Source organism: Hipposideros armiger, unplaced genomic scaffold, assembly GCF_001890085.2.
Source record: "Hipposideros armiger isolate ML-2016 unplaced genomic scaffold, ASM189008v1 scaffold_63, whole genome shotgun sequence".
In the NCBI taxonomy this organism is placed as follows: domain Eukaryota; kingdom Metazoa; phylum Chordata; class Mammalia; order Chiroptera; family Hipposideridae; genus Hipposideros; species Hipposideros armiger.
The window spans coordinates 1939616-1960425 of record NW_017731413.1 but is presented as its reverse complement, the minus strand read 5'-3'; the positions used below and the strand labels follow the sequence as shown (position 1 = coordinate 1960425).

At 41.6% G+C, this 20810-nt stretch overlaps 1 protein-coding gene and 2 non-coding genes across 10 annotated transcripts in view; all 3 read left to right on the top strand.

The window, feature by feature from the left end:
* Positions 1-6836: 6836 nt before the first annotated feature.
* On the top strand, positions 6837-6908 carry TRNAD-GUC (transfer RNA aspartic acid (anticodon GUC)). Its single transcript has one exon. It is a non-coding gene; the product is annotated as a tRNA-Asp (tRNA).
* A 640-nt stretch (positions 6909-7548) lies between these two features.
* TRNAW-CCA (transfer RNA tryptophan (anticodon CCA)) lies at positions 7549-7620 on the top strand. The gene has a single exon. It is a non-coding gene; the product is annotated as a tRNA-Trp (tRNA).
* Positions 7621-16196: 8576 nt separating this feature from the next.
* TMPO (thymopoietin) overlaps positions 16197-20810 on the top strand; it is a 28605-nt gene continuing 23991 nt past the window's right edge. For 5 of the 8 annotated variants that reach the window (XM_019641693.1, XM_019641690.1, XM_019641691.1 and 2 more), the window contains exon 1: positions 16288-16738. In XM_019641693.1, the coding sequence (XP_019497238.1) occupies positions 16460-16738 (279 nt within the window). In that variant the 5' untranslated portion in view covers positions 16288-16459. Of the gene's footprint in view, positions 16739-20810 lie in introns of all 8 variants that reach the window. The other 3 variants (XM_019641688.1, XM_019641694.1, XM_019641685.1) reach the window with 3 other exon arrangements.

The window sequence follows — 20810 nt, the reverse complement described above, 5'->3', positions numbered from 1 at the left end:
TGATATTGGGGGGGTGATGGACTGGGAAGGAGGGTTGTCACTTTGTAAGGGGTGAAAAGTATAACAATTGCATTGTTTTGTATACCTGAAACTAAAAAAAAAAAAAAAAGGAACTTTTAACACTTAATAATAAAAAAAAACTCAATTTTAAAATGGGCAAAAGATTTGGATGCTTAAATAAATCCATGAAAAGATGTACAACATTATCAATCACTAAAGAAAGGCATATTAAAACCATAGTGCGATCCCACTACACATCTATTAGAACAGTGTCCAAAAAAAAAAAGTGTAGCACAATAGCAAGTGCTAGAAAAGATGTGGAACAACAAGAACTCTTACGTATTGTTGGTGGGAAAGTAAAATGTTGCAGCCACTTAGGAAAACAGTTTGGCAGTTTCTTATAAAAGTAAACATACATTGGGCCGGCCGAGTGGCACAATGGTTAAGAGCTGGCTTGGGACACCAGAGGGCCCCGGTTCGGATCCCACATATGAGGGCCAGTGACACTGCTCTCTACAGCTAAGATGCTGAACAACAGCTCAACCAGGAGCTGGGCTGCCACCAGTAGCCAGCAACAGAGTAGGCTGCAGCCCCTGTTGCAGTGGGTTGCCATGGGCTACCGTGTGTAGCCAGCAGCCAGCGTGAGCGGCCAGCAGCCACTGTGAGTGGCCGTCCAGAAGCCAGCGACTGATCTGCCTCGCTGGGAAGAGCGCAATGATGGTGCCAACTTGGGCCAGTGAAGCATCGTCCTCCACAACTAGACTGAAGAACAAAACGACAACAACTTGTCTGTTCCCCTTCCCCAATTCCCCAGCACTGTTCCCATCCCCCCAACTCCCCAATTAAAAAAAAAAAAGTAAACATACATTTACCAAAAGACCTGGCAGTCCCACTCCTAGGTATTGACTAAAGAGAAAAGATATATATATGTCCAGACAAAAACTGTACATTAATGTTTATAATAGCTATATTTATAATAATTGAAAACTGGAAACAACCCAAGTGTCCATCAGCTAGTGAATGGATAAACATCTATATAAAGTAATACTAAACAGCAATTAAAAGAAAAAAGGGGGAAAAAATTACTGATACACGCAACAATGTGGATGACTCTCACAAGCATAATGCTAATTGAAATAATCCATATTCAAAAGGCTACAGACTGTATGGTTCCATTAATATGGCATTCTGGAGATGGAAATCACCCTGTGGTTGCCTGTGGCTGGAGGGAGGGGTTTGGCTGGAAAGGGGTATAAGGGAACTTTGTGATGAAAGTGATGGGGGTGATGGAAATAATCTATAACTTTATTATGGTCAAAATTAATAGATGGTACACTTAGAAAAGAGTAAGTTTTACTGAATATGTTATACTTCAGGATTTCCAGTCAAGATGATGGAGTAGGTAAATGCTGTGCTCACCTCCTCACAGGATCAAATCAATTAAACTGAACTACAGAACCACCATTATTGAGAATCATCTGAAATCTAGCTGAACAAAAGCCCTACAACTGCAGATATATAGAAATCACCTCAAGATTGGTAGGAGAGGCAGAGATGTAGAACAGGCTGTTCCCATACCTGCATGTGACGATTAAAAATCAGGAAGGATATCTCAGCTGTGGAGGTCCTCCCCCCACCCACCCCAGAGGAACGAGGCATCCCAACCCCACAGCCAAGGGTTCCAGGGCCAGAGAGAGATGTTCCCATAACTTCTGGCTGTGAGAACCAGCAGAAATTGTGGCTGAGCGAGGCATAGGGTAGCTGGAGTTGCAAGTATTCCTCTTAAAGGGCCCACACATGAACTTACTGGCGGAGTTATTCGCTCTGAACTCCATCTCTGGGGCAGCAGCTTGGGGAACACCAGGGACATGTGGGGAAGAACTGAGTTGTCTAGCTTCGGGGTGAGGACTAGAGGGGCAGCTTTTTCCTAGCGGCAGGAGGTGGCAGAGGCCATTTTTTTCTTTGTTGAGCCCTCCCCCTCCCTGCGTGCAGATGCAGGCAGCTGCCATGTCTGAGTCTCCATCAAACCAGCCATCACCTTTTGTCTGCCCCGCCCTAGTGATTAACAGAGACCCTGCCTCACCCAACTTTCAGGCAAACCCAAGCTGCTTCCAGTGGCTTTTCTGTACAAACAACCTGTCTTAGCTCATGCTTCAGACTTTCATAAAATCTCTCAAATGTTCACAAAACCCAAACAAGCAGCACCTGGCTTGGGCGTGTCCTGTACCTCTGGCTGAGCAGCCCTAAGGCCAGCACCAGCAACACATCATAATTAAAATTCCAAAGGTAAAAACAAAGACAGAATCTTAAAAGCAGGAAGGGAAAAGCAGTTAGTTACTTACAAGGGAGCTATCATAAGACTATCAGCTGATTTCTTAACAGAAACTTTGCAGGCCAGAAGGAATTAGCATGAAATATCCAAAGTGATGAAAAGTAAGGACCTACAATCAAGATTTCTCTACCCAGCAAGCTATCATTTAGAATCCAAGGAAAGATAAAGAGCTTCCCAGACAAGAAAAAGCTAAAAGAGTTCATTACCCCTAAACTGGTATTACAAGGAATTTTAGAGGGACTTCTTTAAAATGAAAAGAAAAATAAGATAAAAAATATGAATAATAAAATGGCAATAACTGGCTCAGTTGGTTAAGAGCTCGCTCAAGAGTGCGAGCTCTGAGCAACAGCGGTTCGAGTCCAGCCCGAGCTGAGCCGCTGCTGAGCTGTCAACAGGTAGCAGGATGGCTCAGCTAAAAAAAAAAATACAAATTGGTTGTTACATAGTAGTCATGAGGATGTAGGATATAGCATAAGGGATATAGTAAAAAATATTGTAATAATTATGTATGGTGTCAGATGGGTACTAGATTTATTGGAGTGCTAGATAGGAGGAGGGTTGGGGGTCTGGGTGAAAAAGGTAAAGTGAAAGTGATTAAGAAGTACAATTGGTCCTTACAAAATAATCATGGGGATGTAAAATAAAGCATAGAGAATATAGTCAATAATATGGTAGTAACTGTGCATAGTGCCAGGTGGGGACTAGAATAGTCAGGGGGATCACCTCTTGAATTATGTAAGTATCTAACCACTATTCCATACTCCTGAAATTATAAAATAATATTGAATGTTAAAGTGTAAAAAAAATTTTTAAGTTATACCTCAATAAACCCTAAAAATAATATATAAATATATACATAAATAAATAAATTACAATGAATAAGAGGCCAAAAAAAATAAAAAGTTCTTAAAACAGCCTGAGAGTCCCTGCATTATCCTATTTCCATTGGCCTTCCAGCTTCATCTCTCCCATGATGCTCCTCTCTCTCCCTAGCCACTTCAGTCTTCTTTCAACTCCTGTTACTCATCATGTTTCCTTAGTTCCTGTAACCTTTGCACATCTAGTTCCATCTAGCTAGAAAGCTCTTCCCTAATCTTCTTAGTAACTGTCATAGTTGTAATTTACCTTTGTTGTTGTTATTGTTGTCTTTTGATTAGTGATATGTGTCTCCTCCACTAAAATGAAAGCCCCTTGTGATCAGGGTCTGTCTTTGCTCATCACTGTACCTCCCAGGAGCCAGCGCTTGGTTTGGCCTACACAGAGTACTCAAGCATTATATTCATTCACTTGCTTACTCAATGTCTCAACCTTAACACATCCAAAACGGAAATGCTTATTATCCTCCAAAATACTGCTGGACATGCAGAGCTGCCGTGTTGCACAATTCCAAGGAGCGCTATCCACACAATATCTATGTGAATGGTGCTCTGCCTCCTCTCCAGTTGTGCCCTTCACGTGGACTATCAATATGGATGGTAGGTATCCTCTGAAGTTGTGCATTAATTCTTCTCCACTTCAGCTGATGGCAACGCTATCCCTCCAGTTGCTCAGGCCAAAAATTTTGGAAGCATCTTTGATTGCTCTTTTACTTTCACACTCCACATTCACTCTATAAGAAAATTGTATTGGCTCTGCCTTCAAATATATCAGCACTTCTTAAATTCTCCACCACTCCCACTCTAGCCTGAACCATCATCATCTCCCACGTGCATTAATGCAGTAGGCCTCTTTGGTCCCCCTGCTTCTGCCCTTGTCTCCTACAGTCTACTCTTAACCATATAGCCAAAAACTCTTTAAAACATCAATCAGACCATGTCACTTCTTTGTTCAAAACCCTATAGTAGCTTCTTATTTCCCCTCAGAATAAAAGCCAGTCTTTACAATAGCTCTAAGGCCCCAAGGGCCTCCCAGATAACTACATGATTACATCCCTTACTTCCTTCAAGTCTGTTCAAATGTTACCTTCTTAAAATGAGGCCTACTCCATCCATTGCATTTAACTTGCCACTCTCCAAAGCCCCTTACCATGCTATTTTTTTCTATTTCCACTCTTTCGCCATCTAGCATATTCACTTATTATATTTAGTGTTCATTGTCTATCTTCCTTCTGTTAGGATATTAGCTCCACAAGAACAAGATTTATCCATTAAAACCTCCCCAGGCATCTAAAACAATGTTTGGCATACGGTAGGTTCAATAGTGAATGAATAACTGTAGTGCCTGCTAAGTATTAGAGGTTAGTAAGTATTAATACAGGAATAAGCGTGACACATGTTGATATTTAGTAACAATGTTTTTCTCTCCATAACACATATTTACTTGTTAAAATACATGTGTGAGGAATTGTGCAGCAGAGTGAAAATTGCACAAAATTTGCAGTCAAGTCTTGGGTGATTGTGGCCTCTATGACTTCCTACCTGTATGACTCTGCACAACATTTTCTTTATCTGCCTGTGAAATAAGAATAAAACATTTGCCCTATTAACCTCACAGGCCTGTTGAGAAAAGAAAATGAATGTGAATGGTTTTGCAAGCTGTGATAAGCTACACAAACAGCTATTTAGGTAGAGCAAGATTTGAAACTTTCAATAACATCGATTGCTATCATGCTATTTACTTCCAAAGAGTTCTGTGCTCTCTGTACTGCCAGTCAGGTTTGTAACCTTTACTCTCTCTCCCAGTGCTGACAGTGAGGAATCTCTCAGCTCTCTTACCCTGTTCAGGTTAATAACCCTCTTTTCCTTTCCATTTTAGGAAGATGGACAGCAGGTGTTGGGTTCCCTGCTCCATGATCTCTGCTGACTCAGGCTGCTTCTTCATTTCTCCAGGGAGGAAGAAAGACCAGCAAAAACACACGTGTGAACACTGACATAGCTTTACCAGAGGTTAGGTGGAGAGGATGGTGTCTCTCTTGACCGGACAAAGATGAAGCCTCTTCTACTAAAGCATGGATGGCATGTGTATTGGGGGAGGGGGGAGAGGGGGNGGGGGTGGGGTGTAGTGGCGTGGGGGGGATGACCAATAGGCAGTTCATGAGACCTAGGTTACCACTGCCCTGAAGTTTTGACAACTTAGTGACCTGGGGCAAGTCCCCTTGATCTCACCAGGAAAAGGACATGAAAATACCGAGGGTGCCAAAAAAATGTATACAAGTGGACACTTTGGTCAACATTGCTCAAGCAGTAGTTTGCTGTAATCAGAAGTGTCTGGATGCTGACACTTGGAGCACTGCTTGTAATTGCAGAAGTCAAACGTGACTTGTATTCATTTTCTGTTATTGGTATATCTTGAGTATTACAATTTTAATACAGTTTTCCTTTCTTAAGATGTGCATACATTTTTTTGGCACCCTCTGTAGTTACCACAGTATTCTTTGGATCCCACAAGTTATTGGAGGGTCAGAAGTAGAAAGAGACCCCAGGACATTGAATTTTATTGAGAATTTTGGTGCATTTAAGAATGAAAAAAATATGCCAAAGCAGACCTCAGAAATTGCCATATTTTAATGTCTGTATTAAACAATCTCATTCATTTGATGGATAATACTACTATGTAACTTATGATCAACAAAAATGTATTAATTCATAGTACACTACAAGGAATGGATTCCTTAGGACTCATAAGCTTTTCTATAATGAAAACTTTCAATCGTATCAGTTTGTGACTCTAAGAAATCACTTAGAGATAATGTCTAAAGTTCATGTGAGGCCCTCCTGGTCCCCCTGGGAACAGTCTTGATCCTGTTAATGAAAAGGCTCAGGCTGATAGAAATTATTCTATTAGTGCACTTTCCTACCCCTGTGTTTAATCATAGGGTTAAACTGCATATCCTTCTTTTGAATTATTTAAATGTATTAGTATTTAACAATTTATGTGTTTATTTGTCATATTCAAGTAACTGTAGACACCTCAGGAAAGAGACCAAAATACAGGAAAAATCAGCTAACAAAATTTCATTTGGCCTCAGCTGGTCAAAACGCACGAGTCTTTTTGTGTCAGGAAAGCTTACAAATTGAAGATGCACTGGACTGTGGGACAACCTTCACTGTTCCGAACATCTGGCAACTACATGATATCCTTGAACTTCCACTTCAGAATGAAAATATAAATTTGTGAAAGTAAAGCTCTGCTTCAACGCACATACTCTTGGGCACTATTAAAACAAATAGAAACCTCGAGCCAGAAGCCTAAATCATCCGGAAAACATAAACAGTCCAGGAAATTATTTTCAACAATACACCATCCCTAAAATTGGAAGCGCATTTTGTTCAATTTATTCTAAAGCTTTTTACTCTTTACTAACTAAACCTGTATACTAATTCTTTTCACGTTAAGCAGAGTCGAAGGTACCGAGAGAGGATAATAAGCGGGGAACCGACCTAAGCGTCAGAGTTTTCACATTTCCGGTTGGCGGGCGGAAGAGATGAAAGGGAAACGGGGTGGGGTGGGCGCGGAAATCTTCTTTCACTTTGAACTAGGATTTAGGAGGCGCCTCGCTATCGGCTCCTCGTTAGTATAGTGGTTAGTATCCCCGCCTGTCACGCGGGAGACCGGGGTTCAATTCCCCGACGGGGAGGTTGAGAAATTTTACTAACCGCTATCTATTTTTCCGTGTAATTTAACTGAACATTGCTGACGTACACAGTATGCTAATACATTTTGTGTGTCTTTACAAAATAATGTCTATGCTTACGGTGAAACAAAAGCCTACACAGAGAGTAAATGCTTTCTATTGTTGGCAAAAAAGGGAAGGGAAAGAGAAAGAAAATGTTCAGAGGAGCCTCCGGGATCGCTTCCAGCCGCTGGCTGGCAAAGCTCTGCGCGTGCGCAGTGGCACCCTGCCAAATTCCAACTCGAAGGAGGTCACGAACTCAGCGCGCCGAACCCTGGGGGGAGGGGAGAGAAAGGGCGGAGTCCCCGCCCCTAACGGGGAGGGTAAAAACGGAAATCGCTTTCTCTAGTAGAGGAAGGACTGTTTTCCTTTTACCCTGGGTATTCAACTAAACGGAAACTCTATTCTGCTACCTCCACTAGTTCCATCGCAAGCAAGGTAGAGGGCCAGCTGTCAGGAAAATCTTGGTGCTAAAGGAATCAATCTCTAATCCACATATACTTGGAGGAGGGGCCAGGAGAAAATGGAAGAAAAAATAGTGGGCACCCGGAAGATAGCCATATTTCTCGAGTCCTAAGAAACTGCGCGAGGCACAGCCCAGCAGGACCTCGTGGCGCAACGGTAGCGCGTCTGACTCCAGATCAGAAGGCTGCGTGTTCGAATCACGTCGGGGTCATAATGTTTTTTTTCTTCCCCCCCTAAACACTATCTCCTTATAAACGTGGGTGTATTCCCGCCATTTTTTAAAAAGGCCTTTAATTTTAGGATTAAATAGTCCTCGCTCAAGTGTTATCCTAGTAATCCTTAGTCTGCAAAACGACAAGGCTCAACATGTATCGTAGAGCCTTAAAGCTGATGTTTTTTATACAGTTTGGCCTTGGAAAGTAAGTTTTCTCTTGTTTAACATGCATAATGCATAAAACTATAGCTATTGCTGTTGTGCATTAGTGGGCATCTTAGTCCACGGTGGTCCTTCACAGGTAATGTACAATATGCTGTGCAAGCTGTTTTTCCAAAAACAGTTTTAGACCCGTTTGTGTGCCTTCTGAAAGCAAGTAAAATAGAGCACAATTTTTAACTGAAAATTATAATAGTTTACATGTTTTAGTTCATGTGCCAGGCCCTGTAAACAACCTTACAATATGTGATGAACATTGTGCTTTTACAGATGAAACTGTGGCACACAGAAATAGTGACCTGCCAAGAGTCACCCAGGGTTCCAACCCAGGTGACTGACTCCAGATCCCCTTCCTTACTAAATGTTTTATAATAAAGGTGGAGACAAACTGTTGAAAATGTGCTAGAAGCCGTTGACCTTAAGTGATACACTAATACACCTTTTATATTTTCACCATTCGTGCAAGTGGTGACAGCTCAGATGCCACTCTCAGCTAGTGTATTGATCTCGTTAATAGCAGGGAGCAAAGTTTACTCATTCACCTTTGTCAGCTTCAAAACTCTTAATAATAAATAGTTCCTTAGAGACATATGTCAAATATTTGTTCTACAAAAAATGAATTAGCAAGAGCATGAGAAGTTAATGTGGTTAGAATTTTATTGGATATGTTCTGTAAAAGTCCCTGAGATTTTCTGTTCAGTGTTGTAAAACTATGAAATATTAATTTATTATGATTCAATCTATTATAGCAGTATAGCTGGACAATGTATTTTCACTTTGTGTAGTTTGTTCATCTATTTGGTTCAATTGAGATTAGATCATCCATTGGAACAGATATTTATGTACCACCAATTATCATGAGCCTGATACTGTGCCAAAGCACTGACGAAAAGGGTGTATACTGAGTAAAAATGGGGGGTTTTTGAGCAGCAGGAGACAGATACGTTAAATAACAAAATACCATAATTTGTTGGGATAAGTGCTATGAAAGCAGCATGAATAGAGTGGTGCGATGGTACTAAATGAGGGACATTAACTCTGCCTTGGGTAGTTCAAGGCCTCATAAAGGTGGATTTTGAAAAATAATGAAACAAAATACCGCAGACTGGGTGGCTTAAACAAAGAAAATTTATTTTCTTACAGTTCTGGAGGCTAGACGTCCAAAATCAAGGTGAAAGCAGAGTTGGAGTCTTCCGAGACCTGTCTTTGGCTTATAGATGGCTACCTTTTCACTATATCCTCAGATGGTCTTTCCTCTGTATTGGCACATCCCTGGTGTCTCCCTGTGTGTCCAAGCTTCCTCTTATAAGGACACCAGTCAGATTGGATTAGGGCCCACTCTAATAGCCTCATTTTAACTAACCACCTCTTAAAAGATCTCATCTCCAAATACGTTCACATCTTGAGGTGCTGGGGTTAGGGCTTCAACATATGAATTTTAGGGTGACAGAATTCAGCCCGAAACATGGATGTTCTTGCTCCCCCTGGCAACCTTTGCATATACAGCATATATCTGCAACAATACTTACTTGACCTTAGCTTGGACCAAGCATGTTATATCCTTTGTACAAAATCATACTCTTGTGAGATAGACAAGGCAGGTTGTTACCTTGTTAATCATTTTGTTATGGCAGCCCTAGTAAAGTAATGCAACTTTGTTACCGCAATCAAGGGGTTCGTTTGGCCTGTATGCATCAAAGCCAAAGGAGACATGAACAGGAGTTTACAGAAAAGAAAGTAAAAGTTTATTTAAGGAAATGGCGCCAAGCCCAGAGACACAGGTGAGCTAGCGCTCAAAGACCTGGCTCCCCAGTGACATGTAAGTTATATGTTATATGGAACAAAATCACAAGACACTGTGGGTTAGGGGTTCAGAGTCGTGCTCGGAGCTGGTTGGTCAGAGGTGAGGTAAGGGTAATGAATCATTTCTTCGGGTCTTGAGGACAGCTCTGTGGGCTTTTCTGGAGTCCCTCTGTCCAGTCTCATGGGAAAGTATCCACAGGGTCATTCCACCTTAGGGCTCAGGAACTGAAACCTAACTTAGATCAAGATACTATCTTTACCCTGCCAGAGGTCCTGACAATATGACCATTAGTTCAATTAGGGCTACTATCTGCTGCTGCCTCAGGGGCTGCCGATTAAGTGTGTGTGTGTGTGTGTGTGTGTGTGTGTGTGTGTGTGTGTGTGTGTGTGTGTTGGGGGGTGGGAGGTAGGTCTCTGAGGGGTGTATAGAGAGGGATATGATTTCTAGAGCTAGAATTTAAAACTAAATGTAATCAAAGTCATAAGGTCCCTTCGTTTCAGCTTCTTTGGAGAATTGCTGGTTCTCCAGTCAGGCTGGAGAGGAAGAGAGAGAGAAAGCTGTAGGGGTAAACAGTAGTGAGAACACTCAGGACCTTGGGTACCATTCTAATTCAGGTTTTATTCTGAGGGCAAAGCTGAGCTATTATTTAAGAATGTGACAGGGTCAGCTCTGGCTTTACAAAGAATGTTAAAAATGGCCTAGAGCAGTTGTTTCCAGAACAGACTTGAGAACAAGTTAGAAACACAAATTTTCAGGCCCCACCCTAGACCTAAAGACTCAGAAAGCTGGGGGTGGGGCCTAGCAACCTGAGTTTTAACCAGGCCTTCCAGGGGATTCTGATGCAAGCTAATGTTTGAGAACCCCTGGCCTACCTATACACAGCAAGACCAGACTGGAGACCCCACTTAACTCATAGGGTTGTTAAGAGAATCAAATAAGATAAAATATGTAAAAATGGTTTCTAATCTCTGTGTGTGTGTGTGTGTGTGTGTGTGTGTGATTATTAATACTGCTATAGCTCTAAAACTATCACTTCACAGGTTCCAGCTTCTTTTCCAAAGCTGGGACATCTATAGTTTCTTAGTATGGCCCATTTGCTGACTTGCTATAACTTTGAAATGACCTAAAATCCAACACTTTATTATTTGATTTTATTTTTTTTAAGATTTTATTGGGGAATTGGGGGAGGGGAATAACTTAAACGTCTATCCTCATTATATAGGAATGATGGGAGGAAAGAGTCTCTGGAATAGATCTGTGTTTGAATTACCAAATCCTGATAAATAGCTCTCTGGTTTTGTTCTTTTTCACCAAAAATTTTCCAGTCTATCATTCTTCCATGTGGATTTATCCACTAGTACAGAATGCTCTGAACATTTATTTCACCTGTTTAATAAATTAGCTTTCTTTTTTTTTTAAGATTTTTTTTTTATTGGGGAACTGGGGGAGGGAACAGTGTTGGGGAATCAGGGAAGGGGTATAGACAAGTTGCTGCCCTTTTGCTCTTCAGTCTAGTTGTGGAGGACATTGCTTCACTGGCCCATGTTGGTATTGTGATCATTGCGTTCTTCCTGGCTGAGGCAGATCAGTTGCTGGCCATTGAACAGCTGCTTATGCTGGCTACCAGCCACTCACGGAAGCTTATGGCAGCTCACTGCAGCCCCACTGCAGCCTACACCATCGCCAGCAACTCAAGGCAGCCCAGCTCCAGGTTGAGCTGTTGTTCACCATCTTAGCTATAGAGGGCGCAGTGTCACTGGCTCATGTGGGATCCAAACCGGCGGCCCTGCTGCTCAGCGCTCAAGCTCCCAAGCCAACTCTTAACCAACGAGCTATTCGGCCGGCCCTAAACTAGCTTTCTTTTCTGAGAATATTTTTTAATCAGTTTACCTTAGACTGAAGTACTCTGGATGAACTGATAAAATGGAGCCTTTGAAAATGCAAAAGTGACAAACTCTGGATTCTGATAAGCCAATTGTGTTTCTTGTAGAAATCTTGGAAAATATACAAAAACATATGGATGAAATAAAAATCACCTGTGCCCCACTACGTAGAGGAAATTACTACAAATATTTTGGTCTATATTCATTTAGTCTTTTATTTTTGTATATATATTTTTTGTTTTTGTTTTTGTTTTGTTTTTTTTAGCTGAGCCATCCTGCTACCTGTTGGCAGCTCAGCAGCTGCTCAGCTCGGGCCGGGCATCAAACCACTGTTGCTCAGAGCTCAAACTCTTGAGTGAGCTCTTAACCAACTGAGCCACTCGGCCAGCCCTTATATATATTTTTAAATAAACGCATATCAGTACTCACTTCAGTTCTTTATAGAACTGAGATCTCACCCTAATATGGTTCTGTTTGTTTTTTACTAAATGCTGTATTGTGAACATTTTTCTTAATATTAAATGAATTTCAAGAACATGATTTTTATGACCATGTTGTATTTCATCTTCTCTGTTTTGAGGTGACACCCTTAAATTCAAAACCAAGGCCTATGCAAAATAAAACTAATGTTAGTTTTACATGTAATATTTTGATAATGAAAGACAAAAAAGCCAGCTGTATGCTAATAACATTAAGAACTTCAAAAAGGAAAATGGAGGCAATTATCCAAGTGATTTAGAAAAAAAAAAGTTTTGAAAATGTTTTCTGACAAAGCTATTGCATCATTTTTTTGTTTTTTAGCTGTAGCCTTGCATAGAAATATCTTTCCACTGCTTCCCAAGGTTTTAGGTGTCAATGCTGTAACATTTTAAAGATTTTTTTTAAAAAACCTAACAGCTGTTTCAACATAAAAGATAGTAAAGAAACTTTTTTATTGGATGAATGTAACACAAAATGAAAGTCTAATCTTTATTTTAATACAGAAATTTCACAGATGATTGAAAGAATCAACTCTTTGAGAAAGAGAGAAGGATGAGAGTCAGAGAACAAGTGGTAAAATTCACTCCCATAGGACACCTTTTCCACTGGAACAAAAATGATAGAGGCAAGAGAAAATGGGTACAGATTTGACCCTGAAGTTGAGGCATTCCCCATGGCTTTTGTTTTCGAAATGTGAAGGAGTCACTAGCTGAAAATAGGGGATGGTGGGGGAAAGGGATGTGATTTATGGAGAAGAGTGATTTATGGAGAGAAGCGAAAGTGAATAATCCATTGGATGAATAGCTTTCCCAGCCAGTGTTGAGGGCACCTATGAGGCCTGAGGTCTTGAATTAAAACCAATCAGCCCTGTTGAATGATTTTTCTCCAGGAATATTTGCTACTTGGTTGCAAGCAATGAGAAAATTTGTTCCAGCAGGGTTAGGTCCAAGCAAGGCTGAGGTTCTTCCAAGTAAGAAAGATAGACATTGGGATAAGAGAGTTGAACCCCTTTGCAAAATAGCGATTATAAGAATTGATCAGGAAATCTAAGTCAGGTGAGTTGGAAACGATTATATGATGGCAGAAGCATGATAATAGATTGTTTTGAAAGTGTTGGGGTTAATAGATTGGAGATCTGAATTAAGTCAGTGAGAGTACAAAAAATGAGCAGAGGGAAAAGGCTAGTGATTGACAATTGGGATGCCTGAAATTGAGATTTAGAAGGTAAAACAGTTATTGATGACAAGATTCAGTCTTAACAACTGGAGTGGATGGATGAGAGAATAGAGGAATAAGTTGTTGGAGATGAAGAGGTCAAAGATCTAAGAGGTCAAGTGTTAGTATTACATGGGTCATCTATAATATTGTTGAATTCACACACAATGTAGACTAGAGGGATGGTGAGGAAAACCCAGAGCAAGGAGCAACAGTCTACAATTTCTGAGAGAGAGTGGCCAGGAGGTAGGTGGTAAAGAGTGATTTAGCCAGATGATATGAACTGCGAACTTCATATGTTTTTGAAGGAGGAAAGAAAAGAAATGGTTTGGAAGTAGTAATCAGGAACAAAGAGACCACATAAGCTCTTTAGACCCAACTTCTTTGCCTTAAGGTTCATAGAGTATAAGAAAAAAATAGCCTCTACTTTGGAGATCTACAGGAGAGTCAAAAGAAAAAAATTACCTTCATGACTAAGAATGGTGGTGCTAGGGATATACCTGGGTGCATCTATAATGATAGCAAGTCTGAATTTGATAACTCATGATTTTGTGGATAAAGTAGAAAGGCAACCTCACTGATAACTTCTGACATCAACCATGTCTCCTAAGAAATGTGTAATCTGCAAGTTACCTCTGGGATAAGAAAAGGAGAATAAAAAGATGTTTTTGCTCAGGGAACATGTATTTCAGGCATCTAGAATGCAGTTCTTTGTGAATTACCTTTAATGTTGGCCTGTAGGGCTAGTACTGTCTCTACTTGAAATAACTTTCAAACTCTATACGTGATTTTTTTTTGCTTGTGGTAAAAGTGGGATGAATTATTGTCTCTTTAAGTATTATACTGCTGGGAAAATTTCTAGTGCAAAGGCCCTATGACAAAAGCAGTTCCCATGCAGCATGGGATGACTCACTTAGGTGGCTCTGTGACTCTTGTGTTGTACTCTACTCACATCACATTAAGGTAGAAGAATATTATCTTCAAGGGTCAGTCGATGGCACCTCCTCTACGGGTCCACTTCAGGGACCTAGCTGCCCAGGTATCTTAAGACCATAGGGCAGCTGTCAGAGCCTGGAAACACTTCCAGTCAGATCAAATCTAGCCCTGGTAATTCTGACCCTTTTCAGTTAGAGTAGTGAAATCTATCTTTTAAAAACTATTACTACAGTTAAGCCAATGCCAAAATCTTCAACTACCAAGGTAATGATTTAATAGGATAACTTGCAGAGATTATGATCAGGACTTTGTTGCTCTGCCTATTATAATTTGAGACTATTCTGGAAGAAATAACTGAACTGTGTCAGGCACACTGCAGATTGGGACCATCACACACGCATTAATTACATTTGTGAGGTTACCAGTCACTGCAAAATCATGGTCCTTTGCCAGTCTGCTTAGTTCCCCTCTGAAGATAAAGACACTGGCCTATGTGTTCAGCGAAGCTGAGGGTTGGGGAGGATGAGGTAACTTATATAAGGCAGCCTCAAACATCTACAAAACAACTTGCTAACTAAAATACTATTTTTAATTTGTATTACTGAGCTTAATACTTTGCTTAAATATATGTAAATTCTGAGATTTTTAGAAAAGAATTAATATATAAAATTGCCTCTAGGAAAGTAATCCATCATTAAAAGAAATATGTCTCCTCAATTTGAACAAAATAAAATGGCTTAATTCATAGGTAACATTTTTAGTGAAGGCGTTTGTTTTAAATTTTCTCGGGAAAAGAAAAAAACTCACAAATTTACTCGAACTTAGCCACGCAGAAATCAGATAAAATTTAAAAAATTATTTTTAAGGAGATTATAAAGTATAGTTTGAAGGTCAGAATCTGGGGAAATAATGATTAAGACACTCTAAATCCAAGGTCTGCCTCTCCTTTCCTGGAAGAAAACGTCTTGAAACATAAATTATTAAAAAATATAAATTTTTATCATCAATAATATTTGTTTCAGGAAGACATTTTAATTGTAGTAAATTTCTGAAACTCTACAAGGTTTTAATTTCAATCAGTAACATAGATTTGATTAGGGTTCCTGGACTAATTACAGGACGCAGGATTTCCCGTATGATTAAAATCCAGTATGTATGTCATCTTTAGTTGCTCATCCAGGCATTCCTAAATGTTTCCTTTCATTTTGTTGTATCATTAAACATTAGGTTTGAATAAATTATGGCAAGATACTTACTTACAGGTGGAGAAATCTAACCCAGGGAAAGCTCTCAACAAAAATTCAGTTGAGCCCTAACTAGCTGTTCAAATGAAGTAATTTAGAAATGCCCTCAACCTTTAGGGTAAGAAGCAAGCGGAACATTTGACAATACAATTTCGTCGCAAATTCAAGGGCACTTTAAAGTGCCCAGTAGTCGAGAGGTCCGGCTTTTCCTCAATTTCGGGAACAAAAGAAGCGTTCACAAGCAGAGACGGGGCTTTAAATGCCGGCTCTCCCCTTCCCTCCCCCGAAAGTAAATCAAATTAAGGAAGATGAGTGCCTACAAACACGCCTCGCTTGTTTTCCTTCCTTTCAGGGCTAGCATTTGGGGAAGGAAAGGCTGCGGCTATTCTTCGGTGGATCAGTGTCCTGAGATTGAGAAAGGCCCAGCGCGGATCCTCGTAGCTGGTGTGCAACTTGGCCCGTTCGTAGGCGATCGACCCCGGGGAGGAAGGCTGCTTCTTAAGCAGGGAGGGAGAGGAAATCGCGCACAAAAGCAGTACGACTTGTCCCTTATCAGCGTCTAAGGGGAAGGGTGGAGAATAGGGTAACAGAAACGGGCCGGCGCCGGGGATCCCGCCCGAGAGGCTTTTAAACTGCGTTTCTACAACCTCTCGCAGGGCGCCGCGGCTAATGGAACCCGCGCGAGGCGTCCCGCCAATCGCCGTCGCGCTTCCTCCCGCCGCCGGCCAATGGCGGCGCGTGTTCTTGGGGCGTGGGCGAAGCAGGCTGCTCTCCTTGGCTGTAGTGTGTGGGCTGGGGTTGGTGCGGGCTCCTATCTTGGCTGCACTTGGTCCGTAGTTCGGCTACGGGGGCTTTTGTGTCCAGCGTTTGCTTTTTTTTTGCTTTGCTTTGTGTGCGTTTTTTCTTTTTCTTTTTTTTTTTTGCTCCGCGGTGTTGCTCCCGGCTGGGAGCCCGGAGGCTCGGAGGCGGCAGCGAGGCCCCCCCCGGGCGAGGAGCGAGCGCGCCGGCGTGAGCGGCGGGTGTGAGGGTTGCGGGGAAGGGGATACGTCGCCGAGATGCCGGAGTTTCTGGAAGACCCCTCAGTCCTGACGAAAGAGAAGTTAAAGAGTGAGTTGGTGGCCAACAATGTGACGCTGCCGGCCGGGGAGCAACGCAAAGACGTGTACGTGCAGCTGTACCTGCAGCACCTCACGGCGCGCAACCGGCTGCCGCTCGCCGCCGGCGCCAACAGCAAGGGGCCCCCGGACTTCTCCAGCGACGAGGAGCGCGAGCCCACCCCGGTCCTCGGCTCCGGGGCCGCCGCCGCGGGCCGCAGCCGAGCCAGCGTCGGCAGGGTAAGGACGCTCGGCCGGGGTCACAAAGGCGGGCGTTTAGCGGTTGTCGCTCCCCGCGCGCTCGCAGCCCTCCCTCCTTGGCGCCCCCTCGGGCCTCCTCGGCGGTGGGGTTGTCCCCGCGCCGCACTAGATGGCTGGCCTCTGGGTCGGCGGACGCTGGATTCGGGTCCTTCGTCGCGGGCTTGCAGGGGAGGGCGCTGGAGAGAGGAGAGTCCCAAAGTTGGGGACGCAGGGCTGGCGGCTTCGCCGTGTGTGTCTGGGAGGTGTGAAGTTGGCGTGTGCTCTGAGGTTAAGCGTGGGTGACGGGCTCGCGCGGGTGGTTGGGTGTTCCTTGAGCTGCGGCTGCCAGGAGTGGATATTCGGACTGGGACTTCGTGCCCTTTTTGAAAGCTCTAAAGAGGAGTCAGCCCGAAACTGCTATAGGTTACATTGGAGCGTTTTCCCGCTTTCTTAACCGAAATGACTGGTAACCGAGTCTCAGAGCGCTCCCTGGAGGGCAATTTGTGCATACTAATTTCTAACCAAAATTTGAAATAAATTCCCGCCTTTTTATGGGTTCCCCCCCCCCCAATCTGGAGGGCTTTTTGAACCGTTTATGTTTTTCTTGTTTGCGTTACTCTTTTCCACAACAGGACATCTTTTGATGGGTCAGCTTTGTAACAAATTAAAAGAAGCATTTAAAAATACACCATTAAGCGGTTTTCATAGATGCTCAAATGTTTGAAAATTCTACTTACTAGAGGCTTGGGTTTTTGGATATTTTTCCTTTTTGGTAAATTTTGCATGAGGAAGGGAAAAGCTTCAGAATCAGGAGAATTGTTTATTTCATGACATTTTTATATGTCCGTATCGCAATTTGGAATATCTAATCCCGGATAAATCTCAAATTGGCTCCAACAAATATGTATTTTGTTTGAGAATAGTTTTTTGTTTTGTTTTGTATTGTTTTGTTCTGTGGGTTTCTATATGCTATTTTACTGCTATGAATCTGCCTAGTTACCAGACTTCAAATCCTAACAAAGTGTAGTAAAAAGTGATTTGGTGTAACGTACAATGAATGCTTTGTAAAACACTGAATGTAGAGTTTGGACTTGTTGCTACTGATTACTAGTATAACTCAAAAACAAAAAATACTGCTTCTTTCAAAGTTATGTTGTTTAACTTTAGTTTTAAAAAATCTACCTGATATGCTTTCTGGACTACCTAGGTGGAAATGAACGATGTAATAGACACATATAAATTTAATTAAATCTTAGCCCAGGCTTTAGCGAATTGAAAATCTTACGGTTTAAGTTGGTGTCTGGCACATAGTAGTGCCAAATAAATATTTGCTCAGTAAATAAAAGGCCACCCGCACCTTATTGTTTCTGATGTCTTGTTTTTTTGTGGACTTAGAGCAAGCCACTTGATGTCCCTCTAATAACTGACACTTATTTGCATTCCCCTCCCCTTCTTTTGTGTTTTTTGTCACCTGAGGAAATACATTTGATGAGTGCTGGAAACTTTTTAAGTGGTTTAAAATTTGTTTTCATTGTTCCCAGTGGGTCATGGACAGCAAAGATTCATTGCACTTATGAACAAGAAACCTTTTTTTCAATTTTTGTGTAATTTACAAGTGCTGATGCAAGCCTCTTTCAGGTCAAGAAAATAAATGTTTACAAATATAAAAAAATAAAGCCACTTGACTCCTCCATAATAAATAGAAATTTACTTTTGAAGTAAAGCATAGCCCTTGTTTTTCCCCAAATCCCTCTTGAAAAAGTAATATTCAAACTATATGTTTCAGTAAAGGTTTATTGAAAGTGAAATATTTTCCATTTAAATTAGCACACTTGAAAAAACATCTTTAGAAACCTGTATTGGTCTTCTGTGCACACATTTTATTCTTGAGCCGTGAAAGTATTTGGTTGTATGTTTATAATAGGATTATTCATTCTTATTTATTTTGATGTTGATTTCATTTTCGATGGAAACATCCATTTGGGTTTTGATCTTTTTCCTGCAGCAACTTTTTAAAAGTATGTCCCAATCTATCCAGTGTTCTTTGGGTTGTAAGAAGACCTGAATGTAAAAATTTAAAATTTTAAATCGGTTATTCAATGTTTTTAGTTTCTACCATCTGCTCTTGACTACTGGATATGGATTTCTGCAGACCCCACCCACCACCATAATAATTTAATGGGTTTTCTTGTATAATTGATTGTGTTTATTACTCATCTCAACAAATTCCCCATGTCATCCAAGATGTTTAGCACTATGCAAATAAGCTCTGAGTGAAAGGAATTAACCTTTTAAGAGAATGTACTATGTCCAGTGGCATGCTAAGCCCTTTAAAATCTCATTAAATATTTGGATACATATAGAGAAATACTATTTCATAGCCATAGATTAAAGACTTCTCTACCATGAGTGTTTAAAACTCAAAAATGTGTACCCTTGGCTAGGCTCAATGGTGTCAACAATTTGAAAGAGTTAAAAGTCGGTCAGTAGCATCATTTTCTGTTTTAAAGCACATTAAGTAAAAGGTGAGTTATAATTTAACTTAGGAGTGTGAGAAGCATTTTATCAGACATAGGAAAAATATCTTGACTTTACAAGAAAAGAACCTAAGGCATTTATAATAAAATTCTCTGTGGAACATTCCTTTTATGTATACAATATTTTATATTCTAGTCATTGTTAGTACCATGTATAATAACTGTATATTCACATTTCTTAAAGAGTATTTATAGGGCCGGCTGAGTGGCTCAGCTGGTTAAGAGCTTGCTTGGGAGCGCCAGCTCTGAGCAGCAGGGCTGTGGCTCGGATTCCACATTGAGGGCCAGTGACACTGCCCTCTACAGCTAAGATGATGAACAACAGCTTGACCTGGGGCTGGGCTGCTGTGAATCGCCGGCGACAGCATAGGCTGCAGTGGGCTGCCATGAGCTACGTGAGTGGCTGGCAGCCAGTGTGAGCTGCAGGAAGCTGTTGTGAGCTGCCGGGAGTTGGTGTGAGCAGCCAACCAATGACCGGCGACTGATCTGCCTCATCTGGGAAGAGCACAATGATCATACCAACAAGGGCCAGTGAAGCGAAGTCCTCCACTGAACTAGACTGAGGAACAAAAACAGCAATTTGTCTACCTGTCTGTTCCCCTTTCCCAATTAAAATCTTTAAAAAAAACCCCAGTATTTATAACCTAGGAGAAAGCCAAATTATGTTTGAAAGTTGCAGATAAGGCAAAATTTTTAGGTGGGTGAGTTTTTGACATTTTAAAACAAAATCAAATATTAATGTGGATTCCGCCCAAGGCATAGCATATACCTTCTATTTAAACATAGGTTTCTAAGCAGTGTTCTTTTTTGTTTTTAAAGATTTTATTGGGGAGTTGGGGGAGGGAACAGTGTTGGGCAATCGGGGAAGGGGAACAGACAAGTTGTTCTCCTTTTGTTCTTCAGTCTAGTTGTGGAGGACGTTGCTTCACTGGCCCATGTTGGTATTGTGATCATTGCGCTCTTCCTGGCCGAGGCAGATCAGTTGCCGGCCATTGGACAGCTGCTCAGGGCTGCTCAGGGCAGCTAACAGCCAGCTGTTGGCCGCTCACGGTAGTTTAAGGCAGCCCGCTGCAGACCCCCTGCAGCCTACGCTATCACCGGTGACTCACGGCAGCCCAGCTCCAGGTTGAGCTGTTGTTCACCATCTTAGCTGGAGAGGGCAGCGTCACTGTCCCATATGGGATCAGAACTGGTGGCCCCTCTGCTCAGAGCTCGCCCTCCGAAGCCAACTCTTAACCAACGAGCCACTTGGCCAGCCTGAGGAATGCTTTTAATTAAAGGAGAGTTTCATTTCAGTCATTGTCATGGTCTCTTAAATTCATTTGGTATAATATGCCAAAAAATAGTTTGCATATTCAAATTTTGGTTTTGGTTTTTAGTTTTCTTATTTCTGAGCTTTTTATGTTATATGTCTTGGTGATACCAGTAATTTTAGATGTTGAGATTATCTAGATTATCAACACAAAATAAACATTTACAGAGTTGGCAATCTCTGCCTTTTCCTTCCAAGGTGCAAAGCAGTGTAGCTTTTTGGA